The sequence below is a fragment of the Bubalus bubalis genome, chromosome 15 (genome assembly GCF_019923935.1).
Source record: "Bubalus bubalis isolate 160015118507 breed Murrah chromosome 15, NDDB_SH_1, whole genome shotgun sequence".
NCBI lineage: Eukaryota > Metazoa > Chordata > Mammalia > Artiodactyla > Bovidae > Bubalus > Bubalus bubalis.
The window spans coordinates 78,851,571-78,872,615 of NC_059171.1; the positions used below are offsets into that span (position 1 = coordinate 78,851,571).

At 47.8% G+C, this 21,045-nt stretch overlaps 1 protein-coding gene and 1 long non-coding RNA gene across 3 annotated transcripts; one reads left to right on the forward strand and one right to left on the reverse strand.

Annotated features, from left to right (window-relative positions):
* Positions 1-2,176: 2,176 nt before the first annotated feature.
* LOC112579072 lies at positions 2,177-15,825 on the reverse strand. 2 transcript variants are annotated; one of them, XR_006545113.2, is made up of 4 exons: positions 15,288-15,825; positions 7,601-7,732; positions 6,976-7,245; positions 2,177-2,588 (listed from the first exon to the last, which is right to left on the reverse strand). It is a non-coding gene; the product is annotated as an uncharacterized LOC112579072 (long non-coding RNA). The 2 variants fall into 2 exon arrangements; XR_003103473.3 differs by having other exon boundaries at positions 6,976-7,732.
* A 778-nt stretch (positions 15,826-16,603) lies between these two features.
* CHRAC1 (chromatin accessibility complex subunit 1) lies at positions 16,604-19,956 on the forward strand. Its single transcript, XM_025264854.3, has 3 exons — positions 16,604-16,863; positions 18,642-18,768; positions 19,325-19,956. The coding sequence occupies exons 1-3, from the start codon at positions 16,717-16,719 to the stop codon at positions 19,444-19,446; spliced, it is 396 nt and encodes a 131-aa protein (XP_025120639.1). The 5' UTR covers positions 16,604-16,716; the 3' UTR covers positions 19,447-19,956.
* The last annotated feature ends 1,089 nt before the right edge of the window (positions 19,957-21,045 follow it).

Below are 21,045 nucleotides of genomic sequence, written 5' to 3' on the forward strand. Positions count from 1 at the left end.
CCTCTCTGTGGGATGCTGGCTCACTCCCAATCTATACAACGACATAAAGCAAGCTCTCTTCCTTTTCCTTCTGAGATGAGAAAGGATCAAGGTGGTTGGCTCATGCTATGGTAACAATATCATTTTTCAGCCTAGTTAGGACACTTTTGAGAGTGAGAGGTGGAGTTGTTAATTACCACTCTGACTCAAAAGATGTAAACCAGGACCTTCTATACAAACCAAGACATATGCAAACACTCAGCTGCTTAATCACAGGGCAAAATATAAGATATTTATCTACCGCCTGCTCTGTGCCAGGCACTGGGGCTGACTCTCTAGATCCTCATACCAGGCTTCAATGGGGGCTGTTCTTTTATGGCTGGGGGGTGGAGTGGGCAGAGAGCCAGAGCAACCTGCCCCTTGCCTCACAGACCAGCAAACCCCTCCCTGAGTGATAGTCACTCAGTCATGTCCAACTCTTTGGGACCCCATGGACTGTATATAGCCTGCCAGGCTCCTCTGTCCATGGAATTCTCCAGGCAAGAATACTGGAGTGGGTTACCATTTCCTTCTCCAAAAAAACTCCTTCCTGGGGAATAATAAAATGAGCACCCAAATGAGTAGCAGGACAAAAAGCACTCCCAGAGAATTCCCTAGAAGTCCAGTGGTTAAGACTCTGGGCTTTCACTGCCAGGGGCCTGGGTTCAATCCCTGGTCGGGGAACTAAGATTACATAAGCTGTGTGGCCAAAAATGAATTAATTAAAATTTTTTTTCAAAAGTGCTCCCAGAGGCCACTGGTGGGGTCAGGAAGGGCTAGGGCCCCTGAGGACGCTGCACTGAAAGGCATTCAGATCCTGGAGCAGGTTTCTAGGTCTGAGGTCAAGAGCTTTGCAAATCCCTCCTGCTGGGCTGAGTTCAGTTCCCAGGAGCTGGGGTAGAAGGTTCACAGTGCAGGCTGATCTATGAGTGACTGAAAGCTCCATACAACCCTCACTGAAGGAGAAACCCCCCGACCTCACACGCGCTCTCAGCAGGACAGATCCCCAGCTGTCTCCTTCTGGCCCACCTAGGGCCCACCCACAAAACTAGCCACGCTGTTTCCAGCGTGCCCATAACCCAGACCCAGGAAAGTGCTGGGTTCTGATGAGAGACACAAAAAGGAGAGAGACAATAGGGGTGTTAGTGACCCAGAGACAGCAGGCCCGTCTGGAGAGGAATCAGGCCATGTGGGCAACACATGAGTGCCCCGGGGGACATGATTCCCCCAATTATTTCTAAGCCTAATTGCTGATGGTGGAATGAAGAGTTTTGTGGTTTGTGAATCAAGAGGTAAATTCTGTATGCCTGAGGGAGGGCATGGACCCATGGGGATGATGGTAAGATTTCCACATCAAAGCGAGACCCTAAACCCCTTTCCATCCCCTCCCCACCTCCCACCATCAGGAATTTGGGTCCTGGCCACTCCCTCTTTACAGCCCCAACCGAAGCTGAGAGCCTGACCTGTCCTCTCCAATGTGGGCCTTAGCCCAGGCAGCCTCGGGAGCATGGCTTCTAGTGGAGCTTCTGCCTGGAGTATACTTCGCACCCCGGCTTCACATAGGCTGTTCCTTCTGCCCAGCTTGCCTTTCCCTCTCTAGGCAGCTGGGGAACTCCTTCCCGTTCTGCCTCAAGGCCCAGCTCCAGGCAGAAGGTCTGGAGGGGCAGCGGCCAAGATCTGTGTGAGGTAGCGTGGTGGGTCTTCCTCTCATTTTCCTCTAAACTCAGGAAGTGTTGCTTTTGAGAAAGAAAAAGATGGCCTGTGATGATGACCAGAAGGATGCTGAGTGGGACTTGCTGGCGGGCCAGTCGGCGCTGCCACTGCAGGGGGCACAGTTTCAATCCCAGGTCAGGCGCTAAGATCCAGTACGGCGTGACACGTGGCCAAAAAAAAGGAAGGATGCTGAGTTCCGGGTCAGAGTCATCCCTACTGCGAAACTCACTTTGCCTCCCCCAAGTGTGGTGTCTCGGCCTCTTGCTTTTTGGGGCTCCCTCTGTGGGGTGCACTTTTCTCAGGACCCTGACCACAGTTCCTGACTGTGTGCATAGCTGCCGTTGCTTGAATTACATCTTCTGCCCACACTGGCTCCATAAGAGTCTTTCCTTTTTTAAAAAACCAACTTCATCAAGATATAATTTCATATGATAAAAGGCATCCATTTTAAGTGTGCAGTTTAATGAATTTTGGCAAACATACACCCTTGTAACCAACCATCACAATCAAATTACAGTTCCTTTCCACCGTGCCTCCTGCGGTCAGCCCCGTCCACACCCTGGCAGGCCACTGAGGGTCTGTTTTCTGTCAGCGTAAATTCACTTTGCCTGGCCTGGAATCTCAGATAGGTGGAGGCATGCAGCATGTCCCCTTCTGCGTCTGGCTTCTTTTCTTTCGCATAATGCTTTCGAGACTCGTCCAGGTTGCTGCGTGTCTTAGCGGTTCTTTGTTTGTTGCTGAGTCCCTTGCATGGACGTGCCACCATTTGTTACGCTCCATCTGTTCGTGGACATTTGGGTTGTTTCCATCTTTAGTCATTATGAGTAAAGCTGATACGGACATTCAGGGACAATCATCTGTGTGGACATAAGCATTCATTTCTTTGGGTAAATATTGGGACTGGAACTGCTGGGTCACGTGTAATAACTTTTTAAGGACTGCCAACCTGTTCTCCAAAGAGTCTGTACCATGCAACTCATCAGCAGCAGCGGGAGGCGGGGCGGGGGCAATGACTGTACACTCTTTCCAACACTGGAGACCACAGCCGTGCCTCTCTGTGCAGAGCGGCATCCTCGACCCCTGGCCCAGTGCTGCTCACCAAGGGCACCCCTCCACCCTATCGAATGCATGTGTGAAGGCACTTTGCTTTTGCCATTTTGTTATCAATTCTAAGCCAATGTTTATTCCACTTCCACTTCTCTGGGTGTTTTAAAATCTTTTGTTATTCTTAATAAGCACACATATTGTACAGGATCAGGGTACAGAACTTAGAACAGTAATGAAAAACACAATCTTAAAATTACCCCTTCTTCTGTCTGTCTAGAGATCCACATTCCAGGCTCCATACTGGGCGCTGGGAAAACAGAGATGAATTAAACACACTGACAGGGGGCTTCCCTGGCGGCTCAGTGGTAAAGAATCCACCTGCCAATGCAGGAGACATGGGTTCAATCCCTGGTCTGGGAAGATCCCACATGCCGTGGAGCTACGAGGCCCATGAGCCACAACTATTAAGCCTGTGCTTGAGAGCCTGGGAGCTGCAACTACTGGACCCAAAGGCCCTAGAGCCTGAGCTCAGCAACAAGAGAAGCCACAGCAATGAGAAGCCCGTGCACTGCAATAGACAGTAACCCCTGCTTGCCGCAATTACAGAAAAGGCACCACAGCGAAGACCCAGCACGGCCAAAAATAAACGGAAAAGTAAATAAATAAAGATTATTTATATTAAAAAAACACATGCTGGCAGTCTGCAAGGGCTCTGCCAGCTCTAGCTCCTTGGACAGGGACACCCCACATGGGGTGACCCAGAAGGGACGGGCACACAGGCGAGGCAGTTAGGAAACCCTTCAAGGGGGAAGAAGGGAAGGAAGAAGGGACATATCAGGGTGCTGTGGAGAGCGGTGGGCCAGAAGTGGGCTTCATGGGGGGCTGGGGCTTCCCAAGGCTAAGGAGGATGCTCCCCTGCGGCCCCGGCTCCTCCTGCAGCCGCAGGGCACCAGCTCTGTGTGCACCCCAGCCCCTGGGTTTGCTGAGATTTCCATGCTTGGGCATAATCTCCCCAGGAGCTTACAGCCACCTTTGCTAGCTCCTCCTCCTCCAGGCCCCAAGCGTGGAAAAACCAGGTGGGCTGACTCCCTGGACCTCTCTTCTCTAGCTACTCTCTTTCCTTCACTGCCCAGCCAGTCTCCAGGCTCCACAGGTCACCCACCCAGTCCTGAGACTCATTCCTCCTCCAAGCCCTGCAGTCTCCCCTGGGCCCCAAGCCTGGGTGTCCACGGTGTGGCTGCCATTCTTTCCTGCTGGCTGTCTCCCAGGTATCTGTGCTCTCAAGGGAACTCTGGACATTCCTGCCTCCAAACCTGTCCCTTCTCCATTCTTTCCATCCCAGAAACAGGCACCACCATTTGCTCTAATCCACAACCAAGGAATCATTCTTGATTCCTTTTCTCTTCCCCACCCACATCTGATGCTAAAGCCGAAGCTCCAATACTTTTGCCACTCATTGCCAAGAGCCGACTCATTGGAAAAGACCCTAATGCTAGCAAAGATTGAAGACAAAAGGAGAAGTGGGCAGCAGAGGATGAGATGGTTAGACAGCATCAGTGGCTCAATGGACATGAATTTGAGCAACTCCAGGAGACAGTGAAGGACAGGGAAGCCTGGTGTGCTGCAGTCCACAGGGTCACGAAAAGTCAGACATGACTTAGTGACTAAACAACAACAGCCAGCAACTTCACTTCTGGGTACTCAAGAGTTAAAAGCAGAGACTGGAACTGATATTTGAACACCCATGCTCATAGCAGCATTATTTACAACAGTCAAAAGGTGAAATCCACCCAGGCACCCTTGGACAGATAAACCAAATTCCATCCATGCAATGGAATATTACTGTCTTAAAAAGGAAGGAAGTTCTGACTTTGAGAATAACCTTGAAGTCATTATGCTCAGTGAACTAAGCCAGTCTCAACAGGACAAATGCTGTGTTATTCCAGTTATATAAGGGACCTTGTGTAGGCTTGATCATAGAGACAGAAAGTAGCATGGTGGGGGTAGGGGCTGAAGGGAGACGGGGTGGCGAGTGGGTGTTTGATGGGGACAGAGTTTTTTTCAGGAAGATGAAAAGGCCCTGAAAATGGATGGCGATGACGGCTACACAACAGGGTGCATGCACTGAATGCTACTGAACTGCACACCTGAAAAGGTTCAAGAGGTAAATTTTATATTTTGCCATAATAAAAATTTTACCCCCAGAAAAGTATATGTCAGCTCTTGTCACTTTCCTGCTGGAAACTCTCTGATGACTTCCCACTACTCTACGCTGGACTGCCAGCCTCTCCTCTGGGCCCAGACTGCCCCCCACCCCCCGCCACCAGACACCAGCCCCCTCCCCTCCGCTCCCCACAGGAATCTCTGGAGCAGCCCTGCAAGCTGCCTGCCTGCTGGCAACCGTCACCATGGTGGGCTCTGGTTTGCCCACATTAGCCCTGTATTCAGGCCATTATCTGTAATGACAGCCTGGCATAATTATATTTTTACAATTTGTATAATTATATTCTATTGAGCTAAGTGATCATTATTATCTTTATTCAATATTTATTAAGCACTTTCAGCCATGCAAAGCAAAATAAAATGTAGTTTCAGCTTTAAAAAAATCTTCCTGCCTAATCCCATTCCAAATTTATTTCAACTTCAGTTTTCCTCCTTCTTGGAGAAGGCACAGGGAACTTATTTGTTTGTTTGTTTGGGTTTTTTGCCTGGGGCTTTTTATGCATATAAGGTTTATATTACACAAGCTTCTCTGTATATCAGACAAGCATCTCAGTGATGCTCGGGGAGCAGGTGTGATCACCCTTAGCTTACAGGGGAGGAACATGACAGGCAGACTGGGGGAGCTAGTAATTTAGTAATTGAGGTCCTTGTGATGGGAAAGCCTTTACCACTTCTCTCACGCAATGTGATAGCTTGGCTTATTAGGAAGGGGTTCTTTCTTTTCCACCTTATTTACATCTTACAAGCCAAACACTGTGCCAGTCCAGTGGGAGAAACATATGCACAAACAGATGGCTCTAAAACAGTGTCCTAAGTCTGGGATCACAAAGGCAAATGCTCCCCGGAGTCAAGCAGGCAGCGGAGATGATAAAGCAGACAGGTGAGTGATAGAGAGTGGTGGGAACTGTGGCAAACCCAAGAGCATGTGACTCATCTAATGACAGCCACCAACTCTGCCATGAAGCAATGTGGGGTCATGTCCCCTGACCTTCCCACTCTTCGAGATAGATGTACAAGTGAAATCTCCAGAATTTTAAATGTTGCCAACTTTGGCAGATACTGGTTGTTCTCTAATCTACAATCATTCTTCGCCTCAAACCTCACCTCCCATGTCCCTCAATTTTTGTCAATGGGGATCAGATATCCTTTGATCACAGGAAGATAGCCCTAGGGGTTAAATCTTAATTGGTATAAAGCAATCCTAGCAGCCTCCTTCTCTTCAGACAGTAATTGGTCTCAGGGTGAATCAATTCTGACAAATAGATGGAAGAAGAAGACCCCTAAGGAGATCTTCTCTTCCTTTGGAAAAAGACAAAGGCTTGAGACCTAATGAAGAAAAAGCCTTTTGCTTGTGGCCCTTTCCCCTTATTCCTGTCTAATGCAGTGAAGTCTGGAACAGCAGCAGCCCTTTTGGAACCATGAGGCAATGAACATGAAGACTAAAACCAACATTCCAAGAATGACAGAGCAGAAAGATGGAAGGTCCATAATGATATCCTTCCTTCATCAGTTCCAGATGGGGCCATGGCCACTATATGTAAGCTCAACGGAGCAAGCACTGGGCAATGCCAGAGTGGCTGCAGACAGGGAACATCTGACGTGCACAAGTGAGGTACCCTGCCGCTTGTTTACCAGAGGCCTCCCATGTAGGGGCCCTTAGGTGGGCATGCATACAGGGTACACTTACCTTCACCTCTCCTCATTCTGGCAAGTTCACCCACAAACCCCTTCCCCAGGCCCTTTTGTCTGTAAGTCTCCAATCTTGTTCTTTCCAAGCTCCCAGAGCACCAGTCAATCTGTTAGCTGCTGCCCCTGAACTGGTGTGGATCCTGACCTTTGGTTTCTCTCTGCCCAGGCAGGTGGCCTTCTAGGGGAGCCCCTTCACCTCTACCTTTCAGGCACACTGGGTGAAGCTGCTTGGCGTAGCATTCCCAGTGTGCCTGGTGCCAGCACGTTTACAAAGCAATCTATTACCTGGGTCCTAGGTTGGCACTCTTCTGCCCACAGAGAATCTCCTAAGGCCGTCGCTGTGGGGAGTGGGGGGCTTGGGGGGCAGAGGAGGTGTCCTAGAGTCTCAGCCACACGTTCATGTGACTTCCTTGTGCTCCAGAGATGTGCTCAAGGCTGGCATCATCGTCCACATCAACCTCCCCTGGACAATGTAGTGAGGCACGCAGCTCAGCTCACATACTCTTGTGGGGTCTGGTATTTGGTCTCTACCAGTGTCCAGCAGCAGATCTGGAGCTGTTGTTCAAATGGAGAATAGTTATTTTCAGCAGTTGTATCTTTGCTCCTTGCCCCTTAGTGTCTGTGCTAGGATTCTCTTCCTGGGATCTGCCCCCAGACACCCTGCCCTAGATCTGTGGGGTTATCTGGTGAAGGGGTCAAAAAAGTACACTCAGATGAGGTTCAAGTAGTCTTTTAAGGTCAGAGAGCCTCCAGCTTAGCTAAGCAAAGTGATCAAGCCCCTCCCAGCTGTTGGAGTGAACACACACTGAATCCAGTTCAGTTCAGTCATCCAGTCATGTCCAACTCTTTGCGAACCCATGGACTGCAGCACGCCAGGCTTCCCTGTCCTTCACCAACTCCTGGAGCTTACTCAAATGCATGTCCATTGAGTCAGTGATGCCATCCAACCATCTCTTCCTCTGTCATCCCCTTCTCCTCCTGTGTAGTGGGAATTTCTAATAATGTACTTTCACAGCCTTGAGAAATTTCATAGAAATAGCACCTGGAAAAACAGCACGATTTGATGGTTATTTTTCATATTTTTCTTAGACTAATAGACTTGTTACAAACCTCAAGGCCAGACCTAGAAGGGAGTATGACTGAGATCATGAAAGTATGGACCTTGGAACATCGGGTTGGCATTAGGTATGAACACTGCCTACGCACTTGCTGATTGTTCCCAAGACTAGAAGGGAACAGCCTGGGGTAAAAACAAGGAGATCTGGACTATGTCGATGTAGTGTCTTGGGAAAGATAGATCAAAGAAAGTTTTGTAGTCTGCAATCAGGAATAAAAGCTGGACTCAGAGTGGACTCTGCACCTCAGTCCAATAGAGGCTGCAGGTCCCCTGACCCATTGCACCCGATTTTGTGTTCTGTTTTCATTCTCATCGCTTGCTCCTGGACCTTTAGGGCAACACTCCTGCCTTCAATCTTTCCCAGTATCAGAGTCTTTTCCAATGAGTCAGTTCTTCGCATCAGGTGGCCAAAATATTGGAGCTTCAGCATCAGTCCTTCCAATAAATATTCAGGACTGATTCCCTTTAGGAATGACTGGTTTGATCTCTTTGCAGTCCAAGGGACTCTCAAGAGTCTTCTCCAACACCAGTTCAAAAGCATCAGTTTTTCGGTGCTCAGCTTTCTTGATGGTCCATCTCTCGCAGTTCGAGTAAATTCCAGGAGTTGGTGATGGAAAGGGAAGCCTGGCATACTGCAGCCCATGGGGTCACAGAGTCAGACACCAGTGAGCGACTGAATTGAACTAAGTGAACTCTCACATCCATACATGACTTTGGAAAAACCACAGCTTTGACTAGACAGATCTTTGTCAGCAAAATAACGTCTCTGCTTTTTAATATGCTGTCTACGTTGGTCATAGCTTTTCTTCCAAGGAGCAGGTGTCTTTTAATTTCATGGCTGCAGTCACCATCTGCAGTGATTTTGGAGCCAAGAAAATAAAGTCTGTCACTGTTTCCATTGTTTTCCTATCTATTTGCCATGAAGTGATGGGACCAGATGCCATAATCTTTGTTTTTTTGAATGTTGAGTTCTAAGCCACTCTCCTCTTTCACTTTCATCAAGAGACTCTTCAGTTCCTCTTCGCTTTCTGCCATAAGGGTGGTGTCATCTGCATATCTGAGGTTACTGATATTTTGATTCCATCTCGAGCTTCATCCAGTCCAGCATCTCACATGATGTACTCTGCATATAAGTTAAATAAGCAGGGTGACAATATAGAGCCTTGACATACTCCTTTCCCGATTTGGAATCAGTCCATTTTTCTATTTCCAGTTCTTACTGTTGCTTCTTGACCTGCATACAGATTTTCAGAAGGCAGGTCAGGTGGTCTGGTATTCCCATCTCTTGAAGAATTTTCCACAGTTTGTTGTGATCCACACAGTCAAAGACTTTGGCATAGTCAATAAAGCAGAAGATGTTTTCTTGGAACTCTTTTGCTTTTTCAATGATCCAACGGATGTTGGCAATTTGATCTCTGGTTCCTCTGCCTTTTCTAAATTCAGCTTGAACATCTGGAAGTTCTCAGTTCACCTACTGTTGGAACCTTGCTTGGAGAAGTTTGAGCATTACTTTGCTAGTGTGTGAGGTGAGTGCAATTGTGCAGTTGAGCATTCTTTGGCACTGCCTTTCTTTGGGATTGGAATGAAAACTGATCTTTTCCAGTCCTGTGGCCACTGCTGAGTTTGCCAAATTTGGTGGCATATTGAGTGCAGCACTTTCACAGCATCATCTTTGAGAATGTGAAATAGCTCAGCTGGAATTCCATCGCCTCCACTAGCTTTGTTCATAGTGATGCTTCTAAGGCCCACTTGACTTCACACTCCAGGATGTCTGGCTCTAGGTCAGTGATCACACCATTGTGGTTATCTGGGTCATGAAGATCTTTTTTGTACAGTTCTTCTGTGTATTCTTGCCACCTCTTCTTAATAATCTTCTCCTTCTGTTAGGTCCATGCCATTTCTGTCCTTTATTGTGCCCATCTTTGCATGAAGTGTTCCCTTGGTAACTCTTTTTCTTGAAGAGATCTCTAGTCTTTCCCATTCTGTTGTTTTTCTCTATTTTTTTGCATTGATCACTGAGGAAGGCTTTCTTATCTCTCCTTTCTATTCTTTGGAACTCTGCATTCAGACGGGTACATGTTTCCTTTTCTCCTTTGCCTTTAGTTTCTCTTCTATTCTCAGCTATTTGTAAGGCCTCCTCAGACAACCATTTTGCCTTTTTGCATTTCTTTTACTTGGGAATGGTCTTGATCACTGCCTCCTGTACAATGTCACAAACCTCTGTCCATAGTTCTTCAGGCACTCTATCAGATCTAATCCTTTGTATCTGTTTATCACTTCCACTGTACAATTGTAAGGGATTTGATTTAGGTCATACCTGAATGATCTAGTGGTTTTCCCTACTTTCTTCAGGACTGAATTTGGCAATAAGGAGTTCATGATCTGAGCCATAGTCAGCTCCCAGTCTTGTTTTTGCTGACTGTATAGAGCTTCTCCATCTTCAGCTGCAAAGAATATTATCAATCTGATTTCGGTATTGACCATCTGGTGATGTCCATGCATAGAGTCGTCTCTTGTGTTGTTGGAAGAGGGTGTTTGCCATGACCAGTGCATTCTCTTGGCAAAACTCTGTTAGCCTTTGCCCTGCTTAATTTTGTACTCTAAGGCAAAATTTGCCTGTTACTCTAGGTATATCTTGACTTCCTACTTTTACATTCTCCACTCCCCTATGATGAAAAGAACATCTTTTTTTGGTGTTAGTTCTAGAAGGGCCTTGTAAGTCATACAGAACATTCAACTTTAGCTTCTTTGGCATTAGTGATTGGGGCATAGACTTGAATTACTGTGATATTGAATGGTTTGCCTTGGAAGCAGAGATCATTGTGTCATTTTTGAGACTGCACCCAAGTACTGCATTTTGGACTCTTATTGACTAAAAGGGTTACTTCATTTGTTCCAAAGAATTCTTGCCCACAGTAGTAGATTATAATGGTCATCTGAATTAAATTCACCATTTCGGTCCATTTTAGTTCACTGATTCCTGAAATGCTGATGGTCACTCTTGCCATCTCCATCTCTTGGACCACTTTCAATTTACCTTGATTCATGGACCTAACATTCCAGGTTCCTATGCAGTATTGCTCTTTACAGCATCAGACTTTACTTCCACCACCAGTCACTTCCACAACTGGGGGTTGTTTTTGCTTCGGGTCTGTCTCTTCATTCTCTCTGGAGTTATTTCTCCACTCTTCTCCAGTAGCATATTGGGCACCTTGCCTGGAAAATCCCATGGACGGAGGAGCCTGGTGGGTTGCAGTCCACGGGGTCGCTACGAGTCGGACACGACTGAACGACTTCACTTTCACTTTCATGCATTGGAGAAGGAAATGGCAACCCACTCCAGTGTTCTTGCCTGGAGAATCCCAGGGACGGCGGAGCCTGGTGGGCTGCCATCTATGGGGTCGCAAAGAGTCGGACATGACTGAAGCGACTTAGCAGCAGTAGCAGCAGCAGCAGCGACCTGGGGAGTTCATCTTTCAGTGTCATAATTTTCTGCCCTTTCATACTGTTCATGGGGTTCTCAAGGCAAGAAGACTGAAGTGGTTTGTCAATCCCTTCTGAATCCAGACTCTCTGGTAAATCAGTTACATTGATGTAACTGATCAATCAAATTACATTGATTTAACAGCCAAAGCTGTTAAATTAAGCTATTACATTAAGCTCTGTCCACCTGGACTGATGTCATTAGAATCCATTCCCCACACACTCCTCAAGTTTCCAATGATAAAAGCAGTGAGTATGCTGCAATTCTTTCATTGTGTCAACATCTCTGGCCTTTGCTGATGCATCCTGGGGCATGCTGGGATCTGACTCCAATTATGGACTGTTGTTAATGAGAGGCGTGTCCTGAGAAGGCTCAGCATCCCTGCTCCAGGTAAGCACAGTGAGCTCATTAAGAGGACTTCGGGGGTGAGGGGGGAGTGAGCTCAGGCAGGCAGGGGGCTGTTTGCTCTGAGAGAGGCTCAGAGGGGTGGGGGTGGTTAAAGCTTTGCTAGTATCCTCCCTACTGTCCTTTTCTAAGCCTCAGGACCCCACTCTTCCCAATAAACAGCCTAACTTCACAGAAAAGCCCAGGTGAACTTATGACTTCAACTTCTGTGGTAATTATGTCTCAGGTAAGACTATAGGCAGGTCTGACCTTTAGCCCCATCAGCCCTGAGGCTACAAAAGATCAGGAAAGGCTGAGGGCTTGTTCTGAGAGTTCACAGTCAGAGCTTCCAACTTTCTTTCTGAAATCCCCCCATCTCAGGAAAAGCGCATCTCACAAGGCTCCACTGCCTTGGGGTAGTGGCAGGTGACAGCCTAAGTGACTGTTTGGCCAGTGCCTGCTGCCAGGGAGGTCATCTCTGCTCTAGCACAATCATATCATCAGCTCCAGATCCCCATTTCTGTGGGTCTGTTTCCCGTACCAACTATGTATGTCTCAATGTTCAATCAGGAAAGCAGAAATGTCTTCAGATATTTCAGACAGAGAAGGATTTAAAGCCGAGAAATGACTTTGAGGGTGTGGAAGGGCATATGCTGGAGCATGAGGGGGCTGCCGCTGAGAAGAAGCTTGGAGATGAGGAAGCTGCTGCTGCCCCTGGCTGGGGGCCGGGCCCACACTCCCCCATAGACTGCCTGAGATGCTGCCACAGAGTGGAACCCCACCCCACTGTGCGCAGTGCAGGTGACTCCCTGTAACCACGGCCCACCCCAAATCCCCGCCTGCTGCCAACACCTTCACACAACCATAAACGATGCTTCCTCCTCCATCCGTGCTGCACCCTCTCACCTGGGTCTCCCAGAAGCCAGCTGGTGGGGGGTTCTGGGAAGCGTAGTTACCTAGCGTCCAGGGTACAGGTGCAGGTGCAGTGGGGAGGCAGCAGAAGCAGCGGGCACAGCTGAGAGGCTGTGAGGATACATGGGTGAACGAGAGCACCGACGACAGAATGACCTGCTAACTCATGTGCTGCTTCTCGTACAGGAAATTCAGAGGATCACAGGTCCTTTCCTTCTCCCACTCTCTTAGGTTCCAAGCTTGTTTCCTTTTTTACAAATGCTGGGCACATTCCCTCTTTCTGCAGATCTCTGTCTTTGCCCCACTCCTTACTTCTCAAAATGGCCAAATACAGCAACGTGTCCTGCCAATTCCACAACCTGAGCTTCTCATCCTCCTTTTCTTCTTGAATTATTCTGGCTGTCTTCACCCTCCAGATGCTTGCCACCCTCCTTCCTAAACTTAACCCATCCTGCTCTCAAATATGCCGAAATCCTCTTTCTCCTTGAAACCTGATTAACAAACAAACAATAACCTGCTAGAGAAACAAAACTTAAAAATGATGACTGTCTGCTTCCTGTGTGGACCAAGGACCCTCGTGGGTAGCCTTTTTGCAGAGGGAAGGCTTTCCTTTGGCTTGGAGCTGAATCCTGCAGACTGAAACAGCACCTCCGCCTCTGCTTGGCACAGGGCTTGGTGCCAGTCAGTCACCCCTCGGCAATCAGGATGAGCTTTTAAGGTGGGTCTGCTCCCTAGCTTCAGGACTCTTCAGGCTCTCCACTACTCTCAGAAAGCAAGCCCAGCTTCTCATCTGCCCACTGGAGTGGGTGCCACCTGCCTGGCTCACCATGTCTCCTGCACTCTCTGCCTCACTTGCTAAGCTCCAGCCACACTGGCCTTTTTGTTCCTCAAATCTGCCAAGGCGACTTCCGGCTCAGGTGTTTTCCCACAGGCTATCATGTCAGAGTGCTCCATTCCTGCCTCCAGATCTGACCTTAGGGACTCTGCTGGTGGTTCAGAGGCTCAGGCTCCGCCCACCCAAAGCAGGGGCCCTGAGTTGGATCCCTTGTTTGGGAACTAGAGCCCCAGTTAGGATGGGGAGCAGCCAAACAAATAAACATAAAAATCTGACCTTAAGTTTCATTTCTCAGACACACCATGCCATCACTCTCATAGCATTTACCACAGGGGATGTTACTTTTGTTATGTTCCTTGGCTTGAAACTATGCCCTGTGAGAACAGGGACTAGAGCCGTCTTGCTCACTGCCTGTAGCTTTCCTCTGTGCCTAGAAGGGCCTGCCATGCACTGGGGGCTCTTGCCCAAGACCTGAGGTCACAGTGGTGAAGACGACACTGTCCTTGTGTTCTCGGCTTTCTCCTTCTAGAGACAAAGCACACAGTAGGTGCTAAGGCGGCCAGGTCATCATGGCTGAAGGGAGATGTGAAGACTTCCGGCACTGCAGACATCAGTAATCTGGGGCATCTGTGTTTTCTGGCTTCAGCTCCTCTCATTAAGACTGAAGGGCAGTGGTTTTCAGAGCCTATGAAAATTTGCAGAAACACGCTCTGCAAGTACACATTTTATGTTTTGCAATCATTGCCTAAGTGATAGGCAGAATTGAATCAAAAAGGTTAAACAAGGTATACTTTTAATCTTCCGGACCCCTTTCATGTGAATTTTGGAATCAAATTTGATTTGGGGTGAAAGGACCTTGTAGCAGGAACACGGAAAAATTCACACAGTGGTTTAGGCTTCTGCAGAGTGCTGCACGGTTGGTAAAGCACTTCCTCCTTCTCAGCTCCTTTGACGCTCACGGCTGACCTGAGAGGGAGGTAGTGCTGGATGGATGGGAGGATGGCTTTGATCTTTATGCACCAGGCATGTTCACACCTTTTAACCCAAGATGGGTACGCTTCTCCTGTCTCATCTTGGCAAATGAGGAAACAGTGATTTGGAGAGAGTCCTTTGTTGTGAGTGGAAAGACAAGTCTTATTCCACCTCCCAGCAGTATTCAATCCCGTTGAAACAGTATTTTTCATTTGGCTTTACGGATACATAATCTGTTGGTTTTTCTTTTGCTCAATGGCCACTTTCAAGTTTCCTTTGCTTAATCTTTTTTTCATCTCAAAATGTTGGGGTAACCCAGGTTATGGTCCTCAGATCTTTGTACTCTATCTACACTCTCCTCCCAGATACATTCATTCAGGTCCTTGGTTTTAATTACCACCTGGACAATGGTGGTCTGTATTTCACTGTTCCAGCCTGAACTCCGGGCTGGAATAGCCAACCGGCCAGTCAACACTGCCACTAGTGTTTCAACGAAATTAAGACTTAATTTGCTCTAAACCACACCCCTGCCAAATTTGCTCCTCCTGCAGGCTTCCCCAGATCAGTAAACAGCACCACCATCCTTTAACGCAATCCTTTCACCACCATCCTTTCACTTAGCAAGACGATGAAGTAAAATTTGCATTTTATGGCAAGAAAAGGAAACAATTAAATTTTAAATTCTGTTGGGCCTCCTCCTTCTCTCCCTGATGTGCAGTGTGCACCTGCATTACATATTCACCACAGCTCCTCAAAGGCAGGAGTGCCTGCTCAACTGTGAAGATCAACTTTTTTTTTTCCTTTCTTTTGACGCTAGAATTGAACTTCTTCTAAGAACACTGTGCTTTCTCAGCTCTTTAGGGGGTCATGTGACTTGCTTTGCACATGCTTACCTGGGTTGTGTATCCTTGGTGAACTCTGTAAAACATCAGTATGTCATTTTGATGTACAATTCTCTGTCTTGAAAATGTACCTACTATGCCTTTGACTTCTAATAGGTATTAAGGGCTCTCAGAGCTTTCTGAGAATCTGCTTCTCCCTTATAATCCTCTGGCTTGAATAAAATCTTTTTTCTTCTTGATAGTTAATTGAATTTCCAGAGATTACCTGTTGGCTCTATCTTCAAATTAGGTCCCCCAAATCTACTATTTCCACCACCTCTCTCCATCCCTGTAACAGCTTCTTACCTGCACTCTTCCATTCTCACTCCTCTATGGCCTGTTCACATATGGCCACCTGAATATTCCTTGCAAAATTTAAGTGGGGCCTCCCAACTCTTCTGGAAAGAATTCCATGCTTTACAAGACTCTATCTGATCTGCTGCTGCTGCTAAGTCACGTCAGTCCTGTCCGACTCTGTGCGACCCCATAGACGGCAGCCCACCAAACTCCCCCATCCCTGGGATTCTCCAAGCAAGAACACTGGAGTGGGTTGCCATTTCCTTCTCCAATGCATGAAAGTGAAAGTGAAGTTGCTCAGTCGTGTCCGACTCTTAGCGACCCCACGGACTGCAGCCTACCAGGCTCCTCCGTCCATGGGATTTTCCAGGCAAGAGTACTGGAGTGGGGTGCCATTGCCTTCTCCGCTATCTACGTGGCTATTTCCTACCATTCCTAACTCACGACACCTTCAGTCACACTAGCATCCAACTCCTCACTTGCAATCACCTTCAATTCTACAATCTCTCTGCCTCCACCTTTACAATCTCTCTATCCTTGTGACTCCTCTCTGGTCTATTCACGTTCAGAAGTCAGAGGCATCTTTCTGAAACTTACGACACATCCCATCATCCCTCTGATATCTTTCAAGCACTTCCCTTTTTTCTTAGAGTAAAATCCAACAGGGCCTAGCCCCTGGCTACCTCTCGGACTTCACCTAGCACACCTGCCCACAGAGCGGTCATTTTACCCTTCCTAAAAGGGTCCTCCCTCAGGGCCTTTGCCTTGCGGCTCTTTTTCCCGGCAGATTGCTTTCTAATCAGTAGGGCAGTTTTCTCTCCTCACTGCCCAGCCTTCTACCTTTTTGCCCCAGTTTCTCTCTTTCCACGCTATTTTCCTTCACGGAATTTCTTCCCAAGGCCGAACTCCCCATCCACGGCCGCCCCCGCCCCGCCTGAGCTTCAGGTCGCATTTCCGCTCCGCGCGAACAGCCGCGGGGGGAGCGCGGCATCACGGGATTTGTAGTCCGCCCCCGCCGCCACACCACCCAACACTACAACTCCCACGGGGCAGTGGGACGTCGCTCTCCTACACCGACCGTGTAGGCCGGCCACCTTGCGGCTGGTAGGGGCTGCGGCCGCCGCCGCGGGGGCGGGGCGCAGAGATGGCGGACGTGGTCGTGGGCAAGGATAAGTGCGGGGAGCAGCGGTTGGTGTCGCTGCCCCTATCCCGCATCCGGGTCATCATGAAGAGCTCCCCCGAAGTGTCCAGCATCAACCAGGAGGCGCTGGTGCTCACCGCCAAGGCCACGGTGAGGCGGGCCGCGCAGGGAGGAGTTGAGGAGCCGGGGACGGTGGTGGGTGCCGCCCGAAACCGTCGCGCCCCGCCCCGCCCGCCGGGCCCTGCGCGCTGCCGTGTCCATTTCGGGCCCCTGCGCTGCGGCCCCTTTTCTTTTGCGGGCCGCCTTACGCCCCTCTTCTATCGCGCGCGCCCCAGCTCCCGCGCGCGCCCTTCGCCCCACCCCCCGGTGCCGCTCCCGCCCTCCTTCGCGCGCCCTGCCACCCGCTCTTTGCGCTCCCGCCCTCCTTCGCGCGCCTCGCCGCCCGCTCTTTCCGCTCCCGCCGTCCTTCGCGCCCTTGTCGCCACGCCCACCCCGTTCCCGCCGTCCCTCGCACGGGGGAGGTCTGGGCTGGGGCGCGTAGGGGATTTTTGATGTCCCCTCCTCCAGCGTCACTGTACCAGGGCCCCCACCTCCCCTCCTTTTGTCGCTTCCGGTCTTTTTCGTGGCTTTGGGCCCCAGCTCCTTAAACGGTTCAGGGAGAGGGCCCGCGGCTTCCTCAGGAGGTGCGGCCGGGCGTGGCCGCTTGCCCACGCTGTCCCGAGTCTCCTGGGCCCAGTTGTTGTACAGGACACGAGTACTCTGGGCGACCGCGTGGGCTGCGGGACCCCAGCCTTCTCTGTCCCCCGTAGTTTCGTTGAGTCGGCGATGCCATCCAGCCATCTCGTCCTCTGTCGTCCCCTTCTTCTGCCTTCAGTCTTTCCCAGTATCAGGGTCTTTTGTAATAGAGTCGGCTCTTCGTCTCAGGTGACCAAAGTATTGGAGCTTCATCTTTAGCATCAGTCCTTCCAGTGAATATTCAGGGTCGATTTCCTTTAGGTTCGACTGGTTAGACCTTGCTGTACAGTAAGGGACTCTCAAGAGTCTTCTCCAACACCACAGTTGGAAAGCATCAATTCTTCGATGCTCAGCTTTTTTTATGGTCCATACATGACTAGTGGAAAAACCATAGCTTTGACTGTAGGGACCCTGGGCCAGAATTGAAGTTTTAGGCCCAAATAACTGTCTCTTGATTTGGTCTAGGTAGGCCAGAACCTTCCTGTTTTTAACCCTTGGCCAGGTTTCTGCTTCAGTCTTTAACTTTACTTGGAATCCATTTTCCATCCCTGTTAGTTGGGTAGATAGTGTCCCAAGGGTGTGTTGGTCAAAGCTGGAGCTAAAGGAAGTAGGAAATTTGAGTAGTTTGGGGATATTTGTACCATTTCATTCTGTAGATATTAAGGAGTTGAGTTTTGCAGTTACTTCTTTAATCCCTTACTAACTCAATTAGATGGATTTAAAATAAAACAGAGAGGCTCATTTCAGGTGGTTGCCTTAGGGAAGGTATCTGGGTAGAACAGGAAATTAATCATTTTTTACCTTCAGGTTGTTGACTTAGGGTTGTAGGGGGACCACCCTACACAATGTACACTGAATACACAATATGTGTTCCTGAGCGCAGAGAATTTTTGAATGGTCTCTTGCCCCTCTTTAACTGTAGAGGTTGGGCATTAAACAGTTATGATTTATTGTTATATTTATATATTTTTGTAAGTTAGAAATAAAACTTTTAGGAAATCTCTTTTCCTGCCAACTTTAATTCAGCCTTACTCTCTTCCTGACCTCATATTTCTCCTTTCTCCATTTATTTCTCCTATAATTTGATGAACCAGGATAATCTGCAATCATCTAAACTTAATGTAATTAAAAAGTGAGGTCTGTGGTAGGTTTTCAAAGCACACCTTTAGTTTTACTTTTTCATTTTGTTTTAGGAACTGTTTGTTCAATATCTCGCCACCTATTCCTACAGACATGGCAGTGGAAAAGAAAAGAAAGCACTCACCTATAGTGACTTATCAAATACTGCAGAGGAGTCGGAAACTTTTCAGTTTCTTGCAGGTACTTCACTTTTGAAATGTTCTGGTTAAAAAATAGTAATTATAGCTTTTCCTCTGCTCATTTTCTGCTTTCACTGAAATAGACATTTTGGTGCTTTCTCCAGGTGCCACAGTTTACCTGGCACGTTTAGTTTTGTCTATTTGAGTATGTTTGTAATGCGGTTTACCTAGAGCACGAATTAAGTTGGCAACCCGCAAAGGGTGTCTGGGCAGGCCCACCCCTCAGACTCCTCCTTACTTGGACGGGGAAACAGAAACTCATCATTGTTGTGGTGGAACAAAAAAAGCTTAAGGTGATCCTCGGGGCCAGCGCTTTGTCCGGTGGGTTGGACAGGGTTGCTTCCAGTAGTTACCAGCACAGAGAAGAGCATAGTTTGCAATCAGTGAAATAGAAACAGGTATTTAGCATTAGTCAGGAGGCAGTGCTAGTTTCCTGCTATTTCACCCCAGAAGTGTAGTCTGAAATTTGTCTCGTCTTGGAACCTGTTTTAGAGGTCATAGCAGGGACTAGCACGTTTTGAAATTTGCATTGCTGATGTTAGCTTTATGTTTTTAAGATATATTACCAAAGAAGATTTTAGCTAGTAAATATCTGAAAATGCTTAAAGAGAAGAGAGAAGAGGAGGAGGAGGAGGAGAATAACAACGATGAGAGTGAGGACGATGAAGTGGAATCCTGACCCCAAAGATGAACCTGGTGAGGACCCTCCTGGACTAGCACCTTGGCTGTGAAGCAAGCGTTAGTCTGTCCACCCTTCAGAGACTTCACGTACGTTATGTTCTTCCCTGGCTGAGACTGAGCATAATGCACCTCTGCCATAAATAGCCAACAGGAAGGGAACCCAGACAGCAGCCTCTCTTCCCCAAGCCCACACTGCTGGAGTGGGAGGGGACTGCCAGCAGGCTGCGTACCGGAAGGCAAAGCCCTTCTGCAGCGCTGAGCTCCAGAGGCAGAGGGACTCTGCTTAACTTTCTAATTTGAAGATAGATTTTCAAGAACTTGTAAAATACCAGTTGTGTAGACTCACATATGTATATTTTGAAATTAGTTCTTGTAAACAGCTAGATCCTGTTTTAGCTAAATATGTAGTCTGTAGGTAGGATTTTTGTATTTCAAGACAATCTAACTTTGTATTCATCCAAATACTGCATTTTTTTAAACTGTAAAATAAATTTTTTTTTAATTAAAAGCTGTATTTTTTTTACATTTTATTTTTAATTGGAGATTACTTTACAGTATTGTGATGGTTTCTGCCATACATCAAGATGAATCAGGTATACATATACATATGTATATACATACGTTCCCTCCCTCTTACACCTCCCTCCCACCTCCCTCCCTGTCGCACCCCTCTAGGTTATCCCAGAACACCAGCTTTGGATTTCCTGTGTCATACAGAAAATTCCCGCTGGCTATCTATTTTACATATGGTAACGTATATGTTTCAGTCCTACTCTCTCAAATCATCCCACCTTCTCCCTCCTCCGCTGTGTCCAAGTCTCTTGTGTGTGTCTGTGTCTCCATTGCTGCCCTGTAGATTGGTTCTTCAGTACCGTCTTTCTAGATTCCTTATATATGTGTTAATGTACAATATTTATCTTTCTCTTTCTGACTTACTTCACTCTGTATAATAGGCTCTAGGTTTGTCCACCTCATTAAAACTGAGTCAAATGCGTTCCTTTTTATAGCTGAGCAATACTCCATCGTGGGTATGTACTACGATTTCTTTATCCATTCATCTGCCGGTGGACATCTAGGTTGCTGCTGTGTCCTGTCTACTGTAAGCAGTGCTGCAGTGAGTGTTGGGGTGTATGTCAGTTATGGTTCCCTCAGCATATATGCCCAATAGTGGGATTGCTGGGTCATATGGTAGTTTTATTCCTAGTTTTTTAAGGAATCTCCATACTATTCTGCATAGTGGCTATTATCAGTTTTCATTCCCACCAACAGTGCAAGAAGGTTTCCTTTTCTCCACACCCTCTCCAGCATTTATTGTTTGTAGACTTTTTCTGATCCGTGTGAGATAATACCTCATTGTAGTTCTGATTTAAAAGCTGTATATATTTTTATAGTAAACTTTTTTATGGAACTAGTTTTAGAACCCTCTATTATTATTTTTTTTATTAATGTAGTTTTGGCTGCCCTGAGTCTTGGTTGCTATGCTTAGGATTTCTCTGGTTGTGGCCAGAGGGGCCTACTCCTATTGCGGTCTGTGGGCTTCTCCTTGTGGTGACTTCTCTGTTTGCAGAGCAGGGCTCTAGGTGCATGGGCTCAGTAG